Here is a 27,552-nt window from a genome sequence, read left to right on the forward strand (position 1 = left end):
AAACAAGCAAACAAACATAGATTAGAACTGATTAGATGAAAGATACAATGATGAAGTGTTATGATGCCAAGTACCAAAGGCAAATTTAATGTTTTAGCATCAGTATATTTGTTCTTTTCAATCTTTTGAAAAGAAAGTTTCTTTTTTTTCTTGGGGAAACTGTAGTCATAAAAAAGCTGACAATAATAATTATTGAAGACCTGTTTGTCTTCTGCATGTTTTTATTTAGGAACATAATGCAGACTATGAGAAAAAGTGCTTGCAATTTTGAGCCACCATTGCAATAAAGCACAAACTATGTAGTCATGCATGATGTAAAAGCAACTCATATATGCATTATTTAAACTGTAAGCCAATGTAAAAATATAGTTTATATATGTCAGGAAGATACCATGACAGGATTAGAATGATATGTGACTGACTCATACATAAAGATAGATTCACTAGAGTTGTTAAATAGATAAAAATAATTTTCATTAGAGAGGTATGGATATCAAGTCACTAAATATCACAATTAATATCTCAAGCTACCTTGATTTCAGAATCTTTTGTAGTAAGTTGGCCAGAAGTTTGCATTTAAGGAACTCCGAGCTCCCTTCCAACTCTGAGATTCTGTAATTTTCATGATCATATAACTTCTACCAGTACTAAATTTATTAACCAATTAAAAAATCAAAGTCAAAATATCATCAGCAATCACCACATTGGTATTATTTTGATTTTAAAAAAGAGAGGACATTTAAGGACAAACAGATATATATTCCAAAAAATCCTAACATAATGTGGTGACTTATTTTTATATTGTCAATGCTATCATTCTGTATTAAATCATTCTGTATTAAAATCCAAATGTCTTAAGTTCAGATGCACTATCCTAAGTAAGGCAAAATAAGTCTCTATCTACACTGAATATCAGCACCTTATATATAAGTGTATATTTTATATACCCTGAGTGCATACTGTAACACACTATTTTCTCTTCCTAGAATTTAAAAATCAGAAAGATATATTTTACACTATTAAAAAGTAAACTTAAACATGATTCTTATACAAGTCTTGTTCTAGCGCCTGGATAGGAAGCACCACAACCTCCTAGTATTGCCTTGACTTAAATTTCACTACAGTAAATACAGTATTATAGCAAGCTGGTATTTCACAAAAATTTGAGTTTTCACAATTAATTATTCCAAAATGTTTTGAGGTTGAATACTAAACTTTTCATAAATCAAAGAACTGGCAGTTTATCTTTGCATATATCATTTTCTTTTAGAGTACTTAATATTTAACATTTTAGCAACATACTAGATTCAATATTAAAATTTTTGAAACTTTGTATCTGTGTGTAATAAGATTTTTAACAATAACAGGTCACCAATTATGCTAGGCTTTTGGCTAGGGTTATTGAGAATCAGTCTTATCTTTTATCAAAGAATGACCTCTCCTAATGCAGTAATTTGTCATATCTGATTTCTATATTTAAATAGTAAAAGAGACAAATGTGTAATGAAATAATTACTATCCACATGTGTTACTAAATAAATATAAGATCAGATTAAATACAGGAACAGAAAAAATTATTTATTTAGGCAGGCACCAAGGCATTTCAAGAACATATTACCTCAGCACACTATTCAAGGAAAATGTGGGAAGTGAGACAGGAGGATTTACTATGAAAGAAAAAAATAATGTGCAAATGTGAAGGCAGGGATGACTTTAATAAAATGGGGGATTTTACACACAGTTTAGTTTCCCTCCCCCTCAAAAAACTCTACTAGAACAACAGAAAGGAAATTTTAAAACATCAAAGAGATCTGGAGAAGAGGATAGCAACAAAATTTTAAAAGCTGGAAAGCAAATAGAAAATGACAATTGACTTAGCAGAGTTGAGAAAACTAAATTTTTGGCCAGCCATGAGGAATGCTAAGAAGCAATCAGGCTGACATAGCAAAATTCTCAAAGGGACTGGGAACAGGAGGCACCAAGTACCTCTGGAGTTGGGGATGGGAAAGGGGATAAAAACAGGAGATTGGTCAAAAATTCATAAAGTAGTTAGAACTCAAATCCTTCTCCCTCTCCTTCTAGCAGACACTTGTCCCTCCCAAACTCTGGAGGTTTAAGAAAAAACTAGAGCTTTATTTTCTTGGACAAGTCTTGTCCATCAAATATTATTTATGAAATAGAGAAGGTATCTGTACTGTAAGATACCACATATAATTTTAAGACACAGGAATAACTATCCAGGGTTCCATACTGAAAAAAAGATTTACTGAATGTTCACATACCCAGTTAAAGGAATCTCAATCTGTTCCTACTTGGCTCAAAGAATCCTGACAGAAAGCTAAAATCAGAAGAGAGATTGGAAAAAAATTTTCTGTGGAAAATTTTAAGGAAAATTTTAAGGAAATGGTCCAAGAGACCTTGCAGTATAGACCCAGAACACAAACTCCACTTTTATAGTGAGCTGCTAGGAATGTAAATGGAGAGAGACTCCAGAATGTATGTGAAACTGTAGGTATTACATATTCTGAAGAAATGTGTACATGCTCATTTTTTTTAAAGCATCATTGACAACTGGGATTATAATAAAAATCTTTGCCAGTTTGATAGAGAAAATCAATTACGCATTTGCTGTTTTACGCATATGCTTTTAAAACTTAGGATGTGGTTTAAATTTAAAACATTTTCTGGCACATGTATTTTTTTTTTGTGAAATGTCTGATCTACTATACCTAATTTTGAACTTTTTTTTATCATCAAAGCATTTAGTACAAGGTTATATCACACTTATTTTTAAAAATCCTCACAAATGAAAATAATTTATTAAAGTTAAGACCTTTATGTGAAATATTTCGTGTCATGTTAGAAAACAGTCAGACTTCAAAGAGACTACTATGGGAAGAAAAAAGTCTCTTTTTTTAGATGATTTTAAATGACCAGAAAATGGAATTTTATTCTTTTAATCTGAATTTGCTAAATTCTGATGGTCTCCAGATCATGTAATTAAATGCTCCATCTTTAAATAGACTTAACGCACATAATTTTTCTACATAAAAGCAATTTATAATTAAAATGCATTATGGTCTAAATACATTTTGAATGAATCATGTAAATTAGCTTAGATTGTGAATACAGTAGAATTTTAGTTTTTTAAATTGAATACCATTCATGAAATATCTTTAAATAAGACTTCTGTTTAAAAAAGAGAAAAAAATTCCTCCAAAGATTCAGTGTAAGAATATTTATTTACATGGTAAGGCCATAATAGTTACATAATTATTTTTATTGGCACTAGGAAGCAATTTCTATGCCCACAGTAGGGTATTACATTTGTGAGCAATGATGGTAAAAACATAAGGCTGAAAGGTAAAATAGAAACATATGGAAAAAATATATCATTAAGACACTACCAATTTTCCATTAGTATGGAGTAGTATGGAGAAATGCACAAAATTATGGGGTCATTTTAGTCAGAACCCCAATAATTTAATGAAAGCTTTCTCTAGTCAGAGAATAGATCTTTTTCTCAAATCAATCTTTAATACTGGCAAAAGCAGTAATATTCTAAAACTACGTGAAAATGGGTAGACTGTATGTGTGCAGGTTAGATTTTAGGTCAGATTAACAGGTGAGAAAAACTGGATTTAATGTCCCCATGATAATGATTTGCAGAGGGAAATTTTCTTCTGTGGATCCTCAAAGTTCCCTCACATCTAGTGTTCTTCACCTCACTGGGCAACTGCCCCTCAGCTGTCCTAACTGCAATATTGACGAGGTCCAGGCCCTGACCTCCTAATTTCTGGTTTTGTTTGATACAAATTTTTACCCATCACTTTTCTTAAATCGAACCCAGGCTTATTAATTCTGCATAATAATTCAAAATTATGTAATATAGGAGTCCCCTGCTACCCAAAAGTAGACTGTTCCTATGAAATTCTCACAACCCAAAGTGGCATAAAGCAATGAAGCAATCACCATTAATTAATATAGAAAAAATTTTAAGCATTTCCACATCCCCAAAATAACCTATCAAATCATTCTCTAGTTTGTGGATAATATGATACATTCAAGAGTCATAGAGTACTTTTCTCAAATATATGAAATGAGAAAAAGTATGAAGTCCTCAAGCATAATTTCTGGCAATTAACAGGTACCTAAAACATATATACTGAAATTTAAGTTATTATAAAATCATAAACTAATTTCAGGACATGTTATCCACAGAAGTGAAAATTATATTACCTTGAATATCATCATTGAAAGTGCAATACTGGTTTTGATACTTATTCAGGAGACGAAATGCATTTCTATTGGCAAAATCTTCAAACTGAATAAGGCAATTCATGCCATACCTATAGGACAAAGAGGTTAATAAGATTAAAGAAAAGTCCAACATTAGCCTAAATAAAAGGGAAAACATTATTTTCTTTTAAAGGTCCTATGTTGCTACTTAGCATACTGAGCAAGTATTTACCGCATGCCTACATAGAAAGAACATTTTGCTGGCACTGTGATCACAATTTGCATAAAGACTGCATTAAATTTCAGTGAAAGTTTACTTCCATCCTTCACCATACAACTGATCCCTGTTGATATACCCACTCCAGCCCTTCCCTATACCCTTCTGAAAACCATTAATTGCTCTTAAAGCCTAAAAGTTTAATTCTGTTTTATTTAGTTCAGCCACATGGTTTGGTTTCCACATATGAGTGAAATCACATAGTGTTTGTCTCTTCCCATCTGACTTATCTCACTTTGTGTTAGTTTTTAAAAAATAGTCACTCAGTGGTTTAATATGTTTCAATATCAATAGTTTCTATTAATGAAAGTAAAAAGATTAGATTTGTCAAAAGTTTTTTTTTTTTAAATTGTTTAATACTTATTGGAACCTTTTGGTTGAATTCTCAAATAAAATCAGTAAATTTCAAGTATAAATCTTGATTATTTGTATATTTTATATTCTTCACCTTCAACCAATCTTTCTTTTAAAACATTTCTACAGGCACCAATGAAGAAATATTCCTATGAAACTGTTATTTTTTCCCAATGACATTTTTAAAATCTTGCCTTTATACATTCCTCTTTCCCTTCCTTTATTTCTTCCTATCAAAATCCTTATGGAAATATTAAATATAGGCTCAGAAGAGTTTTGATAGACTTCTTCCAAAGAAATATCATTTTAGTTCAAGTAAAAAGAATTAGAAAATTCCCCTATGAACAAACAACAGAATAAAATACGAGGATCAGGAAGTTAATGGTGTAAAAGTCCTACTGCATAAATCTTAACTCTGAAATATTCTTCTCTTTCTCCCAAACTCTAGCTTCTGTCTCTTCCACTGACTCCAGCTTAAAATCTGCTTTTCATTCTGGTTCTTCTAATCTCTTCTAACTCAGTCCTTCTAGCTTCACCTCTGCTGCCAGAATTATTTCAACACTGGCTCTCTCCCTAAAATTCCACTGTCGCCTGCTGTCCTGTTGTCCTCTTCCTCTCTCACTCTAAATAACCCTCTCACTCCCCTTAGCACATAAATCCCCGTTATTGAGTCCAGCCAATATTTATTTTCATCACTTCCTGGTCCACAAACATGATCCCAAAGCCACTTTTACAAATCATTTTTACTCCACTTGCGTCACAAGCACTCAATCTCTTACCAGTCACCGCCTCACTGGATTCATGTTATCCAGATAGAACTGTCTTGAATTTTAGTTCTCCACATTTGATTAGTCTACTAATCTATCCATGTAAAAAACAAAACAAAACAAAACAAAAACACCACCTTATTTTAATTATTATAGCTTTTAAATAACTTTATAATTTTATTTCCTTTCTTCCCCTATTTCTAGGAAATATTGTTTTCTGTTTCTAATCTTTTATGGACCTTATTGCTTCAACTTTACCTTTCAGTTTCAATGTCTCCCTCTCTACTAGCTTCATATCCCCAGGAATTCTCAGGACTATCTGGATTTAAAATAACACCCCTTGACTAGACAAAACCAATCTGTCTTCCCTTCCAAATGTCTCAGACGAGAAGGCAACTTTTCTTGTCAATATTACCCCTATAATTCAAAGGCAGTCTCAAGCCACCATGTCCTGACATACAATGCAGATGAGACTCTCCCTTTCTTCTGATCCAACAAAATACAGGTTAGTTAGTTGTCTTCCATTGTGGTCATAGGCAAAAACTAGTATCTGAATGTTTATTTGCACTATTTCTATTATTTGTGAAGTTTAGCATTTTTTTCTATGACTCTTGGTGATTTTGTAATTCTTTTCTGTAAGATTGTATGTTCCTTGGTTAATTTTTCTATTCTTATGATTTTTTTCCTTTAATATTTCAAAAGAAATCTTTAAATCTCAAGGATAGTAGCTTTCTGTCCTATGTGTTGCTATGGTTTTCCTGCACTGGCATACTGTGCCATTGATCAGATGGTGTTCCTGTTTTTTTTACAAAAGCACTTTTAAAATGTTATGTGGTTAGACATTTTAATCTTTTTATTTATAGTTTCTGCCCTTGAGGTGGTATATTTCCTACCATGAAGGCAATGTCTTCTGCACATATAGTTACTTTAACCATAATCAAAAACTTTTTTCTAATGATATCATAGCTATGGAAAATAATTAACCTCTATATCTGGTAATTTTTTTTTACTGTTTTGATAAAGAATTTTTTTAAAGAGTTACCTATTTATTTATGCATACAAGTACTGCATTTATTTATGCCCACAAGCCACAGGTGCGGAGGGTGAGAGGATTCTCCAGAGAGGGGTGAACAGGCAGATCTACCAAACACACACTGCTGAGAGGAGCAGCAGGTGAGACAGGAGAGGTCTGTTATGCCATGTGGGTCAGCTCCCTGGCCATCGGCCAGGGATCGAACTAGTGCTGCAGTGACTGGTGATAGCTTGTTAGTGCTGTCTCTTTAACCCCTACACCACCAGGGAGGCCCTGATAAAGACTTTTTAAGATAATTCAAAATTTGTTTTTTAAATAATTCACTCAAGTATATAGCAACAATTATTTAATAGTACATCCTTTCCTTTAATTACCTATAATCATACATTATATTCTGGTATATAGGTGGTATAGAAACAGAATTTTTCTCTTTTATTCCACTACTGCTATAATCAACAAATATGTCTTCACTTTCAAGTAATGTGTGTAAGTATATCTATGTGTATATATTCACTTACTCTCCTCATCTGTGAGGCAGGCACTATAGTAGTCTCATCATATAGGTGAAAGGACATGTAGGTACTGCTTGGTAATGATAGTCTTATTGTGATTAGTCCATTACTTTATCTCAAAAAAAAAAAAAAAAGACTCCATTTCAATTACCATCGTTTCTAAATAACTTCAACATTTAGTAATTTATCTTTCATTGTTCTTTTTAAGTATCTGCTGATCTGGCAGTGGTATTAAAACATAAGCTCTGGGGCCTCCCCGGTGGCACAGTGGTTCTACGCTGGGTTGCGAAGCTGCCCGCAGCCTCTGCAGCACCAGTTTGATCCCCAGCCACCGGGTGGAGGGTCCCACATGGTGCGCAGACCTCTCCTGCCACCTGCTGCTCCCCTCAGTAGTGTACTTCGTCAGTCTGCCTGCTCTGCTCTCCTCTCTGACTCTGGTGAATTCTCTTGCCCTCCCGTGCTTCTGACTGTACCCAGTGCTTATATAAATAAATAAATAAATCTTTAAAAAAAAGAAAAAAAAATAAGCTCTGGAGTCTGAGCTCCTAGGATGAATCCTGCCCTGCTGGTTTATTCTATGTCCCTAAATGTTCCGTGCCTCTGTTTCTCCAGCAGGAGAAATGATAATAATAATGGCATATTATCACAAATTAGAAAGCAGGATTAAATGATGAATGTAAGTGTTCAGTGTGCACAGACTGGCACACACTATGTACTCCCAAATCACTAAATTTTTAAAATCATTTAGTAGAAACAACAGAAACCATAGATGGTGAAATAATATCTTCAAAGGTCTAAGTGAAAATGGCTGTTATTCTAGAATAGTATATATAGTCAAGCTAATGGTTAAAAGTAAACTGAAACAGTTATCTTTAGATAAATAAAACCAAAGACTTTATATAACTAAAGTAACTTCTAAAGGGTGTGTTTCAGAAAGAAAGAAAATGATGTGCTATAATAAGACAGTAAAATGTAAGTAACTGCAGGTAGTTTTTATCCATATGAAATAATACTGATAGACAAGACTACTTCTGATACGACAGTGAGGAGTTGGCAAATTTCTCCAAACACCAGCAATATACCAGAATAAATCCTTCAAAACATTCAAATCATTTCAGTGCTCTGGAAATCAACTAAAGGCAAAAGAAGTAAAAACATGAAAGCAAATTGGGAAGTGGAACAATAAATTCTTATGCTCCTTATATATACGATGTCATTCTAGCAAACTCTTTAGCTGGCTTCATTTAAATTTACTAGAAAACATTTCTACGGTTTATAAATGAGAATTTCTTTTGAAGCCTTAGCAGAGAAGCAAACTTTGTGGTAGCAACTGTTTACCCCAAACACAAATGTCAGTCAATAATCACCTAATGCCTAGGAGTGTGATGGATCCTTCCCTACTTCTTTGGTTTCTAAGCAGGCCTTCAGAAAGGAAAGGCAGCATGATTTTACAGTGACTGAATTTGGTTTGCTCACAAAGTGTCATGTGCTGGCAGGTCTAGCAGCATCTGATGATCTGTCATTATGTTTAGAAGCAACAGATCCTGTGGTCTCAGTATATGATAAGGATTCAGCGCCTTCTCAGTTCTATTCCAGGATCTACTACTTACTTGGTCCTAGGGTTTGGAACTTGCTACAATTTCCCCATAGTAAAAATGAGGTTCCCACAATATGGTTTGCCTTCAGTGTTTAGGACACAATGTGGTCAGGCTATAAATTTATAATGTTTCTAAATGAAATCTTGGGCTAGGCATAGGCAGTAAGATGATGCACAAGATACCTTATCATTTACCAAAGTTTTTTTTTTTTTTTTTAAGAAGTATCCCCTGGAGAATACCACATATCAGTTTTAATTCCATGACTTTTCTCCACCTGGTAGTTAAATCTGATTTTACTCCTAAAGATTGAGAGAGAAGCATTCTGAATTCATTTTGTGATACAAGCAGCTTGCATCATATAATGAAAGAAAACCATGTAAGGGATATTTTGTTCCAGATTGAACCAGCCTTGTCACTATGAAATTATACGTAGTAAAACACAAAGAAGTAAGCCAAGTCAATTCTACATAACTATGAAAAGAACCTACTATTTTATGATCAAAATATCACATAAAATAGTGGGTGTAAATGGTTTTAAAAGTTAACCAAAATGCCGCCCATAAAATTAACATGTAAAAACTGCAGGGGATGTTTTCTTGTGGCATCAGACAAAAACTTTATTACCTTGAGCACATTCTGAGTGTCAGGCACTGTGTTCTGCATGTTAGAGGGATTATCTTGTTTAGTTCTCTAAACATCCCAATGAAGAAAGTACTGTTATTAATCATTTTACAAATGAAAATACTGGACCTCAGAGACATAAAGGACTATGGTTGAGTTCAGGCTACTAATAAGTGGAAGGGTCTTGACAGAACTACAGCGCCAATGGTTTTAATTACTTTATACGTCGGCTCTCAGAGCACCAACATGACGACTAAGAAAAAGAAGCAAATCGTATATTTACAAATAAAAGAACTGCGCTGATAAAACAACACAGTTATAATTGTATCATAAAACTAACAAGACAGCATTTGCATTCATTCAACATGCTTGTACTTTATTATAGTAAGTATACAAACGGATAATGATTGTAAACTATCAGTAATTCACATAACCAAGTCAATAAAGCATATTTTGATTTTATTAAAATTTTTTTAGGATTTATAACATACATGTCACTATGTAGCATCCAAGATCCAGAATACTTTAGTTCTGATGGGTACCTTGAAATAATTTATTACAAATTACTCATTTTTAATAATGTAACTAAGGCCTCAAGGTGCTCAAAGAGTTGAGTGGCAGAGATGAATCACAGATTTTGACCTTAAAATGCTTACCAAATCTCACGGAAAGACAAAGGATACAAGCCAAAAAATAAAGGAGACTGCAATTAAAATCAAAATAAATGGTACACAGAGATCACTATAGGGTTTAGGAAGGACAACAAGGTAACAAGATAAGGCTTAAATTGGGCACCTGGGTAGGATTCAAATAAGGAGAAGAGTATGGTGGAGGAAGAAAATAAAAAAGATCTTAAAGTTTGTGCTCTAGGACACTAAGAACAGAATTTTATATCAATATTGCACACTAAAGTTTCAAATTAGGAATAGTCTTATGAGCCCGGATAGGTAGCTTGATATTGACTCAAGTTCTCTTTGGGGAAGAATCAATCAAATTTAATTATTTCCCTTATTATGTTTGTATATATATTTTAGGATTTTAGATCATGTTTAGATGAATGACACATTTTTAAGCACATATCTCTGTTGCTGATTTTCCAAAGGAACTCCAACTCTATTCTTGAAATGACAGTAAGACAGATTTGGGGCAGTGGTACATTATGAATCTTTTTATTCTTTAAATGAGGAATAAAATTTAAGATAATATTTTCATATGTTGTCAACCATTCTTACTCACTAATGGAATTTTGCACAAGCATCTACAATACAGGAAAAATCACAACCCTCTATATCAAGGACAACCAGTGAATCACAAGCAAAATTAGAATCATTCTGCTTGGGTATTGCCTTGCCTCTCAAAATTTGAAGGAACTCACAACCTCACAAACTGTTACTTTTTTGAGAGGCAAGACTTCAAAAATGGGAAAAATTAGAGACGAGTAGTTAATAAATTGGGAGGATATAGAGATCTGACAAACCTAATTGATCTAAGAATCCAAGAAGTGGTAGAGGAAGAGTACCTACGGGTGGAGTATTAATTTGAAAAGGGTAGGAGGGAGAAGTTAGAGGTTACCTCCCAACCCTACAGTACTGTGTGGACCAATAAGCATTACTCTATGAAAACACTATAGCTAAAGTGGAGCTCACAAATGAAAATAGTGTTTTAGTAAAGCAAAGAGGTAGAGGGCATATCCAATTAGGGAATGAGGCTGTAAAGGAGCGTGTTATTAAAGAACAGATTTCCTAAAACATAATGGAAAGGTTTGACAGGAAACAAGAGCATTGGGATTTTGGTTTAGGAAATAAAACACAAAACATGAAGTATGAAAAAGCATGAAATAAGTGAAAGAGTATATGGAAATAGATAAGTCATTATTTTTACATTTCAACAGATGACCAAGTATAACAACATGATGCAAGATTTTCTGTGATTTGTGTAATGGGTCCACCTCATGGACTTCAAAAGTTGAGTTGGGGGAGACGGGTATATGATCTCTATGAGTTCAACATGTCAGTGGCTTTTAACAATGCATCTAAACTGTACCTTTCCTAGGCCCAGAATGCCTATGTAAAAAGAATACATAAATTTAGAAAATGCTTTTATAAATGTCATCTGCAAACTTACCATGGAGAATTCAAGGTCTCCTCAAATACATGTTTCAGTATCTTACCCACAACCTCAATCATGTTATTGACTTCTGTAGTGTGAATCACTATATATGTATATGTCTCCTTATCAATTTGGTCTTGATCAAACTGTTTATATCTAAAAGTCAACAATTTTCACAAAACAGTAGGATCAAGTTTTGAGCAGCAAAGAGATTGGCCTTTTGTTGCAGATTATCAGAGTCAAAATTCTCAAGCTAGGGAGGTCTGTGGAGACCATTTAGAAACAAGTAATGTCCAGGAAGGTTAAAAACCACCCAAGGTTTCAGAAACAATCAGTCATATGAGTAAGTACTGTCACCTCTGAGAAAAGTCAGAAAGGCCAATTATAATGGTCATTAATGATGCTGCTAGACTTTTTTTTAAATGTAGGGAAATATCTTGTATCTTATTTCAGACTGTGAAAATACAGAAATTTGTCAGATTTTGTATATGCAAGGAGATGAATATTACCACCAAGGTGCATACTTTCAGACTATGTATTTAACTCAATGATGCTGCAACTACTCAACTACTTTCAAAGTGAACTTAAATCAGTTTCATGACTTTATAGCCCTATTTCATAAGTAATTTCTTTCTTCTTTTTTAAATAGCTATAATGGATTTGAACATAAGCTTTATAATCAAGAACTAGAGATAGAGAACAAGACTATTCTCAAGAATCATACCAAAGGTTTTTTTTTTTTCTTTTAATGCCAACACTGTGATATTTAAAAGAATTGTCACTGGTTTTAAAGATAATGTCCATACCATCTCACACCTGTGAGGATGACCTACATAGAAAAGACAAAAAACAACAAGTGCTGGTGAGGATGTGGAGAAAAGGGAAATCTTTTACACTGCTGGTGGGAATGAAAACTGGTCCAGCCCCTATGGAAACCAGTATGGAGGTGTCCCAAAACATTAAACTTGCATCTGCCATTTGACCCAGTAATTCCACTCCTAGGCATCCACCTAAAAAATTCAAAACCACTCATTTGAAAGGAAACTTTCACTCCCATGTTTACTGCAGCACTATTTACTATAACTTGGCTATGGAAACAAACTATGCATCCCACAACACATGAGTGGATCAAGAAGATGTGATATATATACAATGGTATATGTATACCATTGATGATAACATGGATGGAGCTTGAAAGGATAAGCTAAGTCATATAAGTCAGAAAAAGAAAGACAAATACTGGATGGTGTCACTAACATGTGGACTATAAAGTAACTAAATAATAGTCCATTAAAGACAAACTGAAATACTAACTCTGGATTGCTGACTAGAAAACTAAAATACCAAGAGGGGAAGGGATAGAGTAGGGGAAGGAAGCAGGAAGAAAGTGGAGTGGTCTATGGTAGTGGAATATGGGTGAGTTGGTGGTGCATACAATATGGTTATAATACCTGATGTGGGTACCCCAATATTACCTCAGTTAAAAGTACATAAACAAAATAATAAAAAAAAGATAATCTCCAAACAGGCATTCCAAAAGTACTATGAACAGTAACCATTATCATGTAGAGTTCCAGGGAATTACCCGAAAAGAGTTAACATCCAGATGTTTGGTTTTTTTTTTAATTCACACTATTTTAAAGTGAAACCTCAAAATCAAAGTAAATAAGATCAAGGACTTTGCAGACATAACTATTTAAAATAAAAAACTTTGAAAAATGATATCCATTCCTATGCCAGTGAATGATAAAAATGTGTGTACATTTTTTAAGAAAAATCTGAGAACTGTACATTTAGAAATAACTAAAGGCACAAATATGACAAAATATCATGTTCCCTGCTTTATACATATAAAAGAAGGTATTTTCTTCCAACAAACTAGAAGCCTCATGTATTCAATGGTATTGAAGGTCATTAAGGTCAAACTGCTTCAAGATTGTTTCTGTTGGCACCTACATGGGTGCTTATAGGTCACTGATTTTTTTTTTTCCCTTAAAAAAGCTCAGTAATTAGTTGAGCTAATATTAGAATTCTTAGCAGAGTCCCTACTTAATTTGGAAAATTTCTTAGGGACAAAATAGGATATAATTATAAGAAATTCTTTTACTTCCTTTTGCATTAAACCATTTTTAAATGACTCTTTTTTTTTTTTTAATAGAGGCATGTTTTTTTATTTATTTATTTATTTGTTTGTTTGTTTTGTTTATACATGCACTGGGTACAGTCAGAAGCGCGGGAGGGTGAGAGAATTCACCAGAGCCAGAGCGGGGAGCAGAGCAGGCAGAAGGACCGAAGTACACTGCTGAGGGGAGCAGCGGGCGGCAGGAGAGGTCTGCGCGCCATGTGGGACCCTCCTCCAGTGGCCGGGAGCAGCCGGGGATCAAACCGGCGCCGCAGAGGCCGCGGGCAGCTTCGCAACCCAGCACTCAACTGCTGCGCCACTGGGGAGGCCCTAAATGACTCTTTTTTTTTAATTAACAGGTACACTTAGATTTCAGAATAATTTTCAAGAATGCAACTCTCTCTCTGCCAAAAGACAGTTGCAAAATTTTACCAACAGAAGCTATTTGTAGTAGAAGGCTTACTTTCAGTGAGTTTATTGAGTTTACCATCACAGGGGGATGTGTAAATTTGATGATTTACCATTTGTAAACTAATACTTTGTTTCTAGTATCACTGAGAAATATAAACCAAGAAAAGTAATTTCTGTGCCTAAAACAATACTTGCTGAAAAGAACACTTACAGTGAAGTTAACAATCAAATGGACTTAAAATCTGATTACCTTGGATTTAAGTTTTCCTCTGTCAATTACAAATTTAGTGTTTTGGGTCACATTCTCCATCTTTCCACTACCCTTCTGAGAAATTTTGCAATTCTAAGCCAAAAAAAAAAAAAAGAATTGGATAAATATCCTCAACAGAGGTCAAATTAATAACCTAGGCCCTTTGCAACCATGAAAAATATTCAAGTTTTGAAAAAGTGTGACCCTATTACCAACCTGATTAGTGAAAGTGAGGAAATAAAAAGCCAATAATTTTGCTCTTGGTGGAATGCAGATGGAGAACAGGGGTAGCCTTTCCAATTATACATTTCTGAACAAAACCATGACTATCAATGAGGCAGGCAAACATGGCAAGCTGTATCTATTTTGCTTTGTCTAGACGGGAATATTTTAACCCACCTCTTTTCCATAGATGTGCGGGAAACAAATAATCTCTGAAAAATTGTAACTACAGTTCATATTTGTAAGAATATTAGAATTCTATTCTCACTTGTGAACAACAGACTGATAAAATATGGTCAAGAGAATTCTAAATCAATTGCTCACCTCTCTCTCTCTCCATATATATATATATATATATATATATATATATATTTATAGACATTGTGTATACACTTCATTACACTTCATGTGATACACTTCATTATTGATAATCCATTGGAGAATATTTGGGGAACAGGACACAGATATATACTTGATAAGCTTTTATAATAATAAGCTAATAGTTTCAATATTTGCCTCAAACAGCCTAGCTGACCAATTCAAAGGCTACATCCTGCTATTTTGTTTTTCGTACTCTGCTAAGAGATGGAATTTTCTTTGGATAAGAAGAAAATTAAAAAATGTACCTGAAAAATTTAAATATTGAATAATAAATACAAAGTCTATAAAATCAAGTAGGTAAACAAAAAGGAGACTGCAATAGTTTTATGTCATGCTAAAACATTTTTTGTGCCTTGCTTTCTTTAAAATCAATTTTAATAACATGAGTTACATGCAATAAAAAGCACCCATTAAGTCCACAATCTGACTACTTTTTATAAATGTATACTGGGTAACCACCTCTATAAGTATAATATAGAATATTCATAACACCCCAACAAACTCTCTTGTGGCCCTCTGTAGTCAAACCCCAGTGGAACAGTAGCTCCAGACAACCACAAATATACTTTCTTTTCGCTACAAATTCTTTTTATCTTTCCTAGTTTTTCTGATAAATTGTATAAGTTAAATGAAACCTTTTATATTTGACTTCTAATATTTGACACGATTTTTTGAGATTCATCCATGTTGCTGCATCACTCAATAGTTATTTCTTTGCTGAATAGTATCCCATCATGTGCCTGTACCACAATTAGGGAATATTATGACATTTGGGTAGATTCCAGTTTCGAGAAGCCACAAATAAAGCTCCTGATAAGATTTCTAAGTTTTCATTTCTCTTTTGAAAATATGAACAAGAAATGGAATTTCCTGATAATATGGTGGGTACATACAGAGCAGAGGATGGAACTACATGGCAGTATGGTAGGTATATAAAAATGCCCAAAAGTTTTCCAAAGTGGTTCTGCCATTATTTACACTCTCACCAACAATGCTAATAATTCCTGTTGTTGCAAATCCTCAGCAACACTTGCTACCATCAATATTTTTAATACAGGACATCTATTGGGTATGTTACACATCTCACTGTGATTTCAATTTGCATTTCTCTGATATAAATGAACAAATGTGCTTAATGATCACTGTGAAGTATTGCTTCAAACCTTTTCCCACTTAAAACCTTAGTTATTATCTTATTTTTGAGTTGTAGGAGTTTTTAAAATATACAGACATATGTGGTTAACCAGATATATGTTCTACAGCTATTTTCCTCTATCTTGGGCTTCCTTGTAATTTCTTTAACAGTGTCTCTAGCAGACCATAAGTTCTTAGTTTTGTTGAAGTCAATTATATTTTTTTTTCTTTTATGACTTCTATTTTCTGTAAGATATGTTTGTCAAACTCAAGGGCACATATTTTCTCCTATATTTTCTTTTAAAAGTTTTACAGTTTTAGCTTTACATTTATGTCTATGATCTATTTTGAGTTAATTTGTATAGGTTAAGCATAAGATAAGAATTAGGGTTCAATTTATTGTTATGGATATTTAATTGTTCCAAGAGTATTTCTTGAAAGAACTATCCTATCCCTACCTTGGTATTTTATCTAGGGTTAATTCACCATATGCACATGGGTCTATTTCTGAATTTTCTATTCTTTCCCATTGATCTATTCTGTTTTATCATTCTGTTGCCTCCTGCCAATATCACACTATCTTGAAATAACAGTCTTATGAATTAAGGAGCATAAGTCCTCTAACTTTATTCTTGTTTTTCAAAAATTTTTAGCTGTTCTAGGTCCTATATTTTCCAGATTCATGTTGAATCATCTTGCTAATCTATAAAATGTCCTTTGAGGTTACTATTTTTTAAAATAGATTTACATTTTTGTGTGACAAAACTTTTTTTTAAAGATTTATTTATGCATACAAGAACCGGGTACAGGCCAGAGGTGTCGGGGGTGAGAGGATTCACCAGAGACAGAGTGGGGAAGAGAACAGGCAGATTGACTGAAATACACTGCTGAGGGAAGCAGCGGGCGAGCCAGGATAGGTCTGCTGTGCCATGTGGGTAGCTCCCTGACTGGGGATAGAACTTTTGCCACAGTGGCTGCAGATAGCTTCATAGGTTGTGTATTAACCCCTTGCACCACAAGGGAGGCCCTGTGTGACAAAACTTTTGATAAAGAATTGCAGTGAAATTATATTGAGCTTCCTTGAATGCATTATTTGATTGGATACTGCATGTAGATTGGATACTGCATGTGAAAGTGATTTTCATATGAACAACCATTGCTTCACTAGTTCAATGTTCACATATGCAATTTGGGAAAACATTTTAACCATAGGGAAGAGCACTAAAGAATAATAATAACTAACCTCCATTTGCTCTCTATGCAATTTTGTGAAATGTGAACATTATTCCACATTTATTTCAGGCCAAAAAAGGTCATCCATCGCTTCAATCCTACTCTGCCCTTCTTTATCTCATTTTCCTCAGATAAATAACCACTCTCATAAACTGGGTGTTTATCATTCCCATGCATGCTAAACTTTTATTACAAATGTATGTATATATCCAAAAGCAAAGAACACATTGCTCTTAAGATTTATATACATGAATAACTACACATGTATCTTATGGGTATTGATTGGCATCTGATTCTGATGAAATGAGAACATGGTGCTATTTTTTAAGGGATAAGGCTCCTTTTCCAATTTTTTCCTCAAATTCATGATTCACAGATGTAGTCATATGGACACAGGAAGCACTGGTTCATTTAACTTTTATAGACTATACAATATTGCACGCAACATATATCAATTCCATTGATGAATATATAGATTGTTGCCAATTTTACATTCTATCAACAATGCTGAATGTTCATACAAGACTCCTTATGCAAGTGCTGGGTGCAAGTCCTTTGCAGTAAGTTATTTATAATCTGAACTATTTTGCCAAAATATTCTGTGAATTTACACTCCTGTATGCATTGTGCATATTCATCTAGTCTCATGAGTATTTGCCATGGCCAGCATTAAACATGTTTGCCAATCTGCTGGACGTGAAATGGTATTTGAGATCTTTGAAATAGCAGTAAAGTGTGAGGAAGCCAGGGAAATGAACTATTGGGATTTCCTTTCAGAAAGAACTTGTTAGAAGAAGAGCTAGAGAACTGCCTCCAGTCACAATACTTTAAAATACCGTAGCATTCCACCAAAGGCCATGTTCTTCCCAGGGAGTCCCCATTCAATTAGGAGCACAATAAAGGTACTAGGGCCTGGAGATTTCTATTCAATGTGGAACTCATCTAACAAGCAATCTTTGCTCTGGAGCTCCCCATTGGGTTGGCTGAGAATTTGTTAGATATATAATACAGTCTGAGGCTCTCTCCCTCTCTCTCCAGTTCTGCTTCCCAGATGTGCAATACAGTCTGAAAGCCTTTCCTGCCCAGTCATTCTCCCTCCCTGTCAATGTTTCACAGACATTACCCCATCCACTTCTTATACTTTGACTCCATTTCAGGGACTGCTTAAATGGAAAACTCAAACTGTTTTTATGATTGAGAAGATTAAAGTTCAAGTCTCTACTAATCATGTTTAGATTTGAATCCCTGCTTAATGTCTTATACCCTCTGGATGTTGGGCAGGTTACTTATTGTTACTAGACCCCAGTTTCCTCAATTTCAAAATGGGAATAACAACAGCATCTATCTCATAGGACTGAGAGATTAAATTAATATAAGCCCTTGAAGCAAGATCTGGCACATAATAAGCACTCAATAAAAACTAGCCATTATTGCCCAGTGTGATTTCCTTATTTATTACAAGACTTGCAATTAAGTTTGGGGATATTTAAAACCATATTGTTGGATGGTTTCACTTATAGCAGGAATATATGGGAACCAAATAAGACATCAGTGTAAAAAAAAAAGTACAAAACACAACAAAGCAAAAATGGACAATTATAAATAAGAGACATACTGCAGGGGAGGAGGTGGGAGAGGAATCAGAGGGAGGGAGGAGGAGCACAGGGGACTGTGGTGATAGTGAATGGGTGCATTGGTGAAGGAAACTCTATGGGGACTACACCTGAGGGGGTGGGGGGAAGCAAATATTGTTTAAAAATGAACAATGATGTAAAAAATAAAAAAAAAATTAATAAAACCATGATATTGATTGGTCCTTTCCTGAGATATGTGTTTATATTTAGATAGGTGTTACTACTGCATATAGGTAAAGGTAGTATGGTTTCAAAATACTCAGCAATAATTAATAGCTTCAGTTCTATTATCTTAGTTGGTGATTATATGGTCTAAAATTTGTTCTTTTATCATTTGTGTCTTGTCTATTTTTTGTTTTTACTTATAACAAATTATACATGCAAGTAAGATAAAGGAATTCTCTAACACTTCAGAAACGTTCTTGGGAGGTTTTGATCAAACACCTTTTCTACCATAAAGTGTGGCAAAATTTTAGATACCACAGCCTATAAATATTGAAATTGCTCTATTAGTTTACATTAGAGAGGTATAAAAAATTGGTCAAACTACCAAAAAATCTTTCCAAGACAATGAAAAAACCAAATAGAACTAGTGTTTTCTTTTACTGACTTTTTCCCGCTGAAATTATTTTCCCAGAAATACCCACCAGTTCCCCCTTCTCTCATCAATAATTTTCTAAAATTTGCAATTACACATTAAAATTAATCTATCTATGATGAAAGTTCAAGAAAGAAGTTCAGTAACTAAAGTATTTATTCTTGCACTGCTGTCCTAGAGAACAAATTATTAGAAAATTTGGAAGAACACTAAGTCTTAAGAATGATGTAGTCAAACATTTATTGTGATGAGATTCTATTACATATTTTCAACTTTAAAACTAGGAATCTGGCCAAATGTAAACTTCTGAAATAAGTAAATGCTTGTAAAAATAAAAGTCTACATTAACTTTTTGAAATATATTTCTTGCCTCATTCCAAAATTCTGTATTTCTTCATACCAAGAAAAATAACCTTTGTATTTTTCCAAAGTCCCATATGAAATATATAGGCAGAGATCCAGGTTGACAGATCTCAGTAATGCATTTGTACAAATAGATCATATACTCTGATCTTTAATCCTTAAAATGAAAAAGAAAACCAAGAAAGTGCATCACAGTGGTAGGAAGAGAAAAGTGGTAGGAAGTGCTGGATCAAGTGGTAGGAAGAGAAAAAGATATGTGCTATCTTATTAGTAAAATGAATATCACCATACTTGATTTGTATAACAAGTATATACAATGAAGTATATTTCTTATCAGACTACATGTGCTTTTACTTACTATAATTTGTCTTCAAAATTAACCACTTTTCATTTATTTTTTCAGTTATTAGCTAAACTCCAGAATAGATCAAGTTCTAGATTTCTGGGTAAATGATCAAAATCCCTCTTTTCCCTAAAGCCCCTCAAAATAAAATTTTAAAAAGCCTTATATTTATGCAGGACAACCCTATTAAATCCTTATACTTTCCTCTCGACAAAGTGATCATACCTCTTTTAGTGATTAGAAATGGCTGAGAAATTGTGTTTCTCAGAACTACATGCTGTAGTAAGTTAACTGGGATTTTGCAAAATAGCACTTGCCCAAACGCTTTTATAAAACATTAGGCAAAAATGAAACATTTATTTACTCACAGCATTTAAGTTCTCAAAATGTAAATATGCTATTGTCAACTGATAAACTCTGAGTAGGGGTTGCATAATATATGAAATTTATTATACTTATTTAACTAGAAAATAACTTTCAGAGTCCAAAGCGTTAAAAAAAAAAAAAAAAACTGAAAGACCTTATATAGGCAACTCAAAATAGGGTACAAAAAGGTTCTTAGTTATTCAACGGTTTATAATAAAAAGCAAAAACCTGTAAGAGTTAATTTTCATTGTATATGAATAACTAAAATAAGAGGCTATTTTTGAGGGGAATTTTTTTTATTGAGGTAACACAAGATTAAAACATACATGATGCAGAGGCATAGGATCATATCTCTTTGGATATATGTGACCACACCAACGCACCATAGTCCTTCACCTTAGTCCAATGGGCTCCCTCCACACCCTGCTCTTCATTTTCCCCCTCTGGGGAGGGGGGGGCACAAAATATATCATCAAAGCCCCTCCAAATGAATTAATTTCAAGTGAAAAGCAGTTTTTGGCTAAGATAAGTAGTAAAAATAATCTAACAAGGATACTATTTCGACAAGAGAACCTTTTTTGGTAATAAAAAAATAAAATGACCTTAAGAAAAATGGGCTTGTAATTTGGGAATATTCTTATCTTGGTATCATTTAATAGTATAGTTTCTTTTTTCAAAGCTAGACTTAATAATGAAACTTCACAGTTCAAAAAAATCGAAAGGAATAAAAATATTTAAAGGAAATAAGTCAAACAACAATTTCTATGCATTGTTTCCCAAATACACCAAGTTTTCTTTCCCTAGGGGTGGCTCCGTCTAATTGTAAGAGAAATAGAACTATGTGGCAGTTTGGTGGCAAAAAGGAGGTTATGGATACAACTGAGTCACATGGAGGTTGCAATTGGTTTTCTGAAAGTTGGCAGTGCCTAAATCATAAACATATGTGGAATAAAGAAGTCCCTACTCCTCTTTCTCATATGAGCTGGATTAGTCACTTTATTTTCCCATAAGCTGATAACAATAACATTTTGTGGCTTCTGTGGCATCCAGAAAAAAATGGTAAGGTTTATATTTTGAACTCCCACTTTCAAAGCCCCAAAAAGAAATTTTTCAATAAAAGAGAACACAGATTCAAAATGATGCTGGTTGTAAGCAAAATATCAACCACGGCACATTCTAAATTCCCCACATACCAAGCAATAAAAAGACAATATGGGATAGACAGGAAGTTACAACTTCATGTAAAAATTTTTTCACCTTCGGGCCTCCCCTGGTGGCGCAGAGATTGAGCGCTGGGCTGCGAGGCTGCCCACAGTCTCTGCAGCGCCGGTTCGTTCCATGCCCGCCGGCGAGGGTCCCACAAAAAAAAAAATTTTTCACCTTCATAGTCAAAATATAAGACAGTTAAGGATAGTGTTTAAAAATGTGAACAATAAGGAAGCAACACCATAGATTTAAGTCCTTTGAAAGAGTGGTCTAAAAAAAAGTTTTGACACTATCATGAAATCCAAATAGACAAGAAATTTCTTTTTCCTGAAACATAATATGCTACCTTAAATTTCATACAGCTATTTGTTGTTTTACATATAGATTAAAATGGTAGAATGTTTACATACAGATTAAATTGGTAAAAGCAACAATAGCTCCTCAGAATTAAGGCAAAAGATACCAGGTTGTAATATTTGTTACCAGTCCATTGTAAAAAAGTCATTCTTCGATAATGAAGCATTTGTTATTTTATAAAAAATAGTTAGAGGATTGATTTTTACACAGCCAAATCAGGTAAAATCACTACCACTTTGCAAGAAGATTTTAGGTCTGCTGACAAGAATCTACTTCACATGATGTTTTATGAAATGAAAGTTATATGACACCGTCTCTGCTGCTTGAAGTCTAATTTTGCCAATTTTTTTTAACTGTACTCACAGGTGTGCCCTAGTAACCTTATGTGGTTAAATGCCTGTTAGCCCCTTCATATCAAGTATACCATTTTTTAATGTTTTATTTGAAGTAACATTGCATTGTAATACTATATAGGTCTCAGGTGTGCATCATTATAAACCAACATCTGTATATAATATACTAAGTTCACTACTACAAGTTTACTTCCATCCCTCACCATACAAATAATCCCTTTTACATGACTTAGCCACTTTCCTTCTCCTCTTCTCAAGCATCCTATTTTTACAATGAAAAAAAGGTTTCAAAGGAAATATTTTAATCTTTACCTTGCTTGATATTCACTGTTGTGTTTGGCCACATTAATTCCTCTTTCCTAAAACTCCTATTCTTCAGCCTCACTGCTACCTTTCTAACATCTGTTTCCTTTCCTCTGCTATGCTAAAACTCAATTACTGGCATTTCCCAATGCTCTGCTAGAATATAAAATTATTTTACTCTTTCTACTCGTTATTTTTTATTTCTCTTCTGATTTCTTTTATGGTATTGATTAGTGTTCATATCAATGGTTAGAATAATATTAAAGAGAACAGATAAAATGTACATTTTTATTAATGATAATAGAAAAAATATTTGATTAAATTACTACCTGAGGGTAAGTAAAGGCTGGAAAGAGAAATAGACAAGCCTACAAAAAAATGTTATTCCTCCTCCTCATCAAGGCACATTAAAAAATTTTTTTGAAGCCCTGAAACTTTTCTATGTATGTGTGGACATACATAGATGAGCCTGTATCTACTGTTAGTTACTTCAGCTGAAATCTACTAAAATTAAATTTCTCAGAAGACTCATGACAAATTATTTCAGTTCTTATAGTTAGTACCATTATTTTTGTTTTATGTAAGTGAAAACTTTTCTAGTTTAATTCCAAAATAGAAAGTCCATTTACTCTCTGTCACAAAGCATGAGTATAAAATCTATAAGTATAAAATCTATAATCAAATGTTTATAAGGCACTAGTTGGGACTTAAAATGAATGAGCAAGTGATTGGTTTACATTTTGAAATGTGATTTGGAAAGGATATCAAACTAGGTGTGCTCGCTGCTATTATCCTGAAATACTGTTATTTTAAAATGTAAAATAAATCAGGAGAAAGACAAATACTGGGTGATTTCAGTCATTTGTGGGGGTGGGTGTGTCATGGTGACATACATCTGGGAGGGTGGGAATCTATACTGTAGAATTATATGCACTATTGTAACCAATAAATGAAAAAGTTACCTTAATTAAAAACAAAAAATAGATTTAGGAATAAATGTGAACAGCCAAAGTACAGTGTACCCTATACATAAAGATTACTAAGATTCCTTAGGATGAGAGAATTTAATAAAAAGTGAGATTTTGAGAAATAAATATGAATATTTTCTAAATATAATTATAATATCTGTGATCTGGCAAATACAGAAATTCTCATGAATAGTAATTTGCTTGGCTGAATATCAGAAAATAATAAGCATAGAACAAATGTGGAATCAGAACCAAATCCTCCTAAAGGCAAATGATGACTAGCTTTTTATTACCAATTAAAATTTCCTCAAGGAAAGCTGTATATATGTACACAGGCAATCTTGGCTGAATACAAAAAAACAAAGTAAAGCTGTTTCAACACCTTTTAGCTTAAACAAAACTAGGAAAACAAAGTTGTCTAATGGTGATATGGAGCACTGAAGACTATAATGAAAAAATTGCCAATGGTGTTGTCTAGCTTTCAGGCCTAAGCACTGAAGCTGGTTGTCATATTGAGAGAAAACCGTAAATACAAGGCGACCAAGGAAACTTTAACTGCCAGTAAAAAAGGCCAGCTTCTCCAAATTGATTGCTGTTAAGTTATCTGGTGCAGATAGAAATGCTGTTATGAAATCTGTACTCAGAAGAATTTATCAACATAAATGAAGAAAACAGTTGTAATGAAAAGGATGATGATGTTCCAGAAGAAGTGATACAGACAAAAATCTCACATTAAAAGATCTCTCACATGACACTGAAAATGCAAACGATATTAATGCTGACAACCAATCCAAATTTGGAAAGGAGTATAATAATTCACCAAGGCATAGAAAAGATGTTTTCTCCATATGTCAAAAATAATGCAAGTAGCATTCTAACTACTTTTGTTTTTTTTCTAACTACTTTTGATTCATTTTTATATTAAAAAAACTTTAAAATCTGTATGTTTCTAATGTTTTGACACTACCAAATAAGGGATCAGGAAGACAAAAAGTAATTATAATAAATTTAAAATCAAAATCATAGGCAACTATAAATCAGACACATTCTGCAGGGGAGGAGGGAGGAAGGTCAAAACAAGGGTGGGAAGAGCACAAGGGACTATGGTGATGGTGCACAGGTGAACTGGTGCTGGGAATTCAATGAGGACCACACCTGAGAGGAGAAAGCATGCATTGTACAAAAATGAAGAATGATGTAAAAAATGTATAAAATAAAGAAATTACAATAAATGAAATAAATGTTAATTATGTTATATTTTGATTCTACAATATATTTATAACTGAAATTAAGATGGTTTTTAAGGTCTTTACACAAAAAATTTAAAGGCCATGAAGAAATTGTAATTTTTCCCATTGATTACAAAGATCATCAAATATTCACTGCGTCAGTGTTCATATTCATTAATATGGTCTCACACTAATATCAGAGTTTTAAAACTATCACTGATTTATTTGCAAAATAACTGTCACTCATAACAATGGCAATAGGGAAGAGACTAAGAACTTAGATGTTATAGTTTTCTAGGTCTACAATAAACTGTTAAGAAAGTAGGTAAGATTTTTAGCTGAATTCCAGCACATTAAGTCTTATGTCAGAGTCATCTGTTTTTTTTGTTTTTTGTTTTTTTGGTTTTTTAAAGATTTATTTTTTATTTATACAAGAACTGGGGTACAGGCCAGATGTGCGGGAGGGTGAGAGGATTCACCAGAGACAGAGAGGGGAACAGAACAGGCAGACTGACGAAATACACTGCTGAGGAGAGCAGCGGGAGAAATAGGAGAGGTCTGCTCGCCATGTGTGTTGCTCCGAGGCCAGCGGGGGATCGAACCAGCACTGCAGAGGCTGCGGACAGCTTCACAATGTTGCGCTCGACCGCCTGCACCACAAGGGAGGCCCCAGAGTCATCTGTTTTGAAATAAACTGAATCCCACACCTCAAAGAAATACTTAAGAGATGAATATATAAAACAGCATTCCTGTAGAAAAATGGCAAATAACATTCTTTCAAAAATAATTTTCAAAGTATTTTGTAAACTAAATTATTAAAAGAAGTCCAGTCACTGAGACATCTATTACTGTTTTTTATAAACAAAATATTTATATTCACTCACTGACACAAGATGTGTACCGCTGACCACTTAACTAGTACAAATTTTTTATAATGTATGAAATTCAATGCATTCAATTCAGATTTTGAATTTGAGTATAGATGCCCCAACAGGCACAGCTTTTGGCCCACTTTATTCAGAATCTACAGATAATTTTACATTTTACACCTAAAGACCACTGCACACCTGCCCACCACTAGCATGTTAGTGCAGGTCATGGTCACAAGGCAAGGAGGGCAGAGGCTCCTGTTGGACCTGCAGCAGAAGAGTTAGAACACCAAGGGGTTTACGGTGACACGGCAAGGGAAAAGGATTCCTATATGACATGCTACAGCAAGGTCACAGTTTGAGTTGTTAGTCTAAAACTGAAAACAAAAATAAGACAGAATTCAAGTCAGTTTCCCAGAAAGTTTCCTTAGACTGCCCATCTGCATTCCAGTCAAGGCTTTTGGTGTGACATGTAAACAGCTTGAAAGTCATCACTCTTGACAGGACAATAAGAAAAAAAATACTGAAGAAACTCATATTGACAGCTCTTCTTAGATCACTCCTGTGCCTCCAAAATGAGAGAGACAAACAGGCAGATAGTCCTAGCTTGGTGGGAAGAGAAGGCCAGGAGCAAACCCAGCAACAGGAGTCAATATCCCTGACACCCTTTACACTGCACCTGCTGAGTTGCTGGCAGCTCCATGGAGAGTAACTGAAAAGTTAAAGACTTGCAAGGGATTCACTCTTAGTGGGGAACACCATCAATTCCTTCAAGAACTTTACCAGATTTTCATTGTTGAAGACTGAAGGAAAATTCTCCATGCTTACAGCAGAGTGAGGGAAAAAAACAAGTAACCATTTTGAATTATACCCAGAGTTCTTCTTAAAGTGGCCCCTCTCCTCTTCAACAAGGGGGAAAAGAAATACCCAAATCTAGGTCCCTCCAGCCTTCAATGAGGATAGGGAAATACCCATCCTTGGCTCACTCAAAGACCAGAACCTAAATCCAGAACTAAAGCATGGCTTCCCTGCACCCTCCCCCAATCTGATCACCAGCTCACCAGGACTTCGTATTAACAGGCTGCAACTGAAAGAACTACAAGCCTCAAACTCTATTTAAGGAGAAAGCAGGAAAACCCAAAGACAACAGGGAAGCCAATAAACAAGGACATTGAGGAAAGTTTATCTTCAACTCTACTGCTATAGGAAATAGTAAACAGGCCTAACTCCTAGTTAGATGAACAAAAAATTAAGAAAAAATAAAGACCTCCTCAAAACAAAAATTAAAGGAATTTTTCACCAGCAGGCCAACATTGCAAGAAATGTTTAAAGAAAAAAAAAAAGTTCTTTAGAGAAAAGAAAAATGATGTAGGTCAGAAACTTGGATCTACATTAAAAAAGGATGAGCATTAGAGAAGTGAGGTAAAATAAAATCTTTTTAATCTTAATTGATCTAATACATAAAAATTAAAAATAATAATGGTAATAATCTCTTTGGTGATTGTAGCTTATGGAAACATTGGTAAAAGTGCCAGCAATGCTACAGGAGACGTCAGGGAGGAATTGGGAGTACCCTAAGTTAGCTATACTGTTCAAGCAACACAGTGTTATTTGAAAGTGGACTTGGATTAACTGTAAATGTATATTACAAACTCTGGGGTAACCACTAAATTTGATTTTTAAGAAGTATAATTGACACA

At 34.0% G+C, this 27,552-nt stretch overlaps 1 protein-coding gene across 2 annotated transcripts in view; it reads right to left on the minus strand.

The window, feature by feature from the left end:
* ME1 (malic enzyme 1) overlaps positions 1-27,552 on the minus strand; it is a 133,099-nt gene that overhangs the window by 25,241 nt on the left and 80,306 nt on the right. For both annotated transcript variants that reach the window (XM_037520026.2, XM_037520027.2), the window contains exon 7: positions 4,240-4,349. In XM_037520026.2, the coding sequence (XP_037375923.1) occupies positions 4,240-4,349 (110 nt within the window). The remainder of the gene's footprint in view (positions 1-4,239; positions 4,350-27,552) is intronic.

The sequence above is a fragment of the Talpa occidentalis genome, unplaced genomic scaffold (genome assembly GCF_014898055.3).
Source record: "Talpa occidentalis isolate TD23 unplaced genomic scaffold, MPIMG_talOcc4v2.1 talOcc4.2, whole genome shotgun sequence".
Classification (NCBI taxonomy): domain Eukaryota; kingdom Metazoa; phylum Chordata; class Mammalia; order Eulipotyphla; family Talpidae; genus Talpa; species Talpa occidentalis.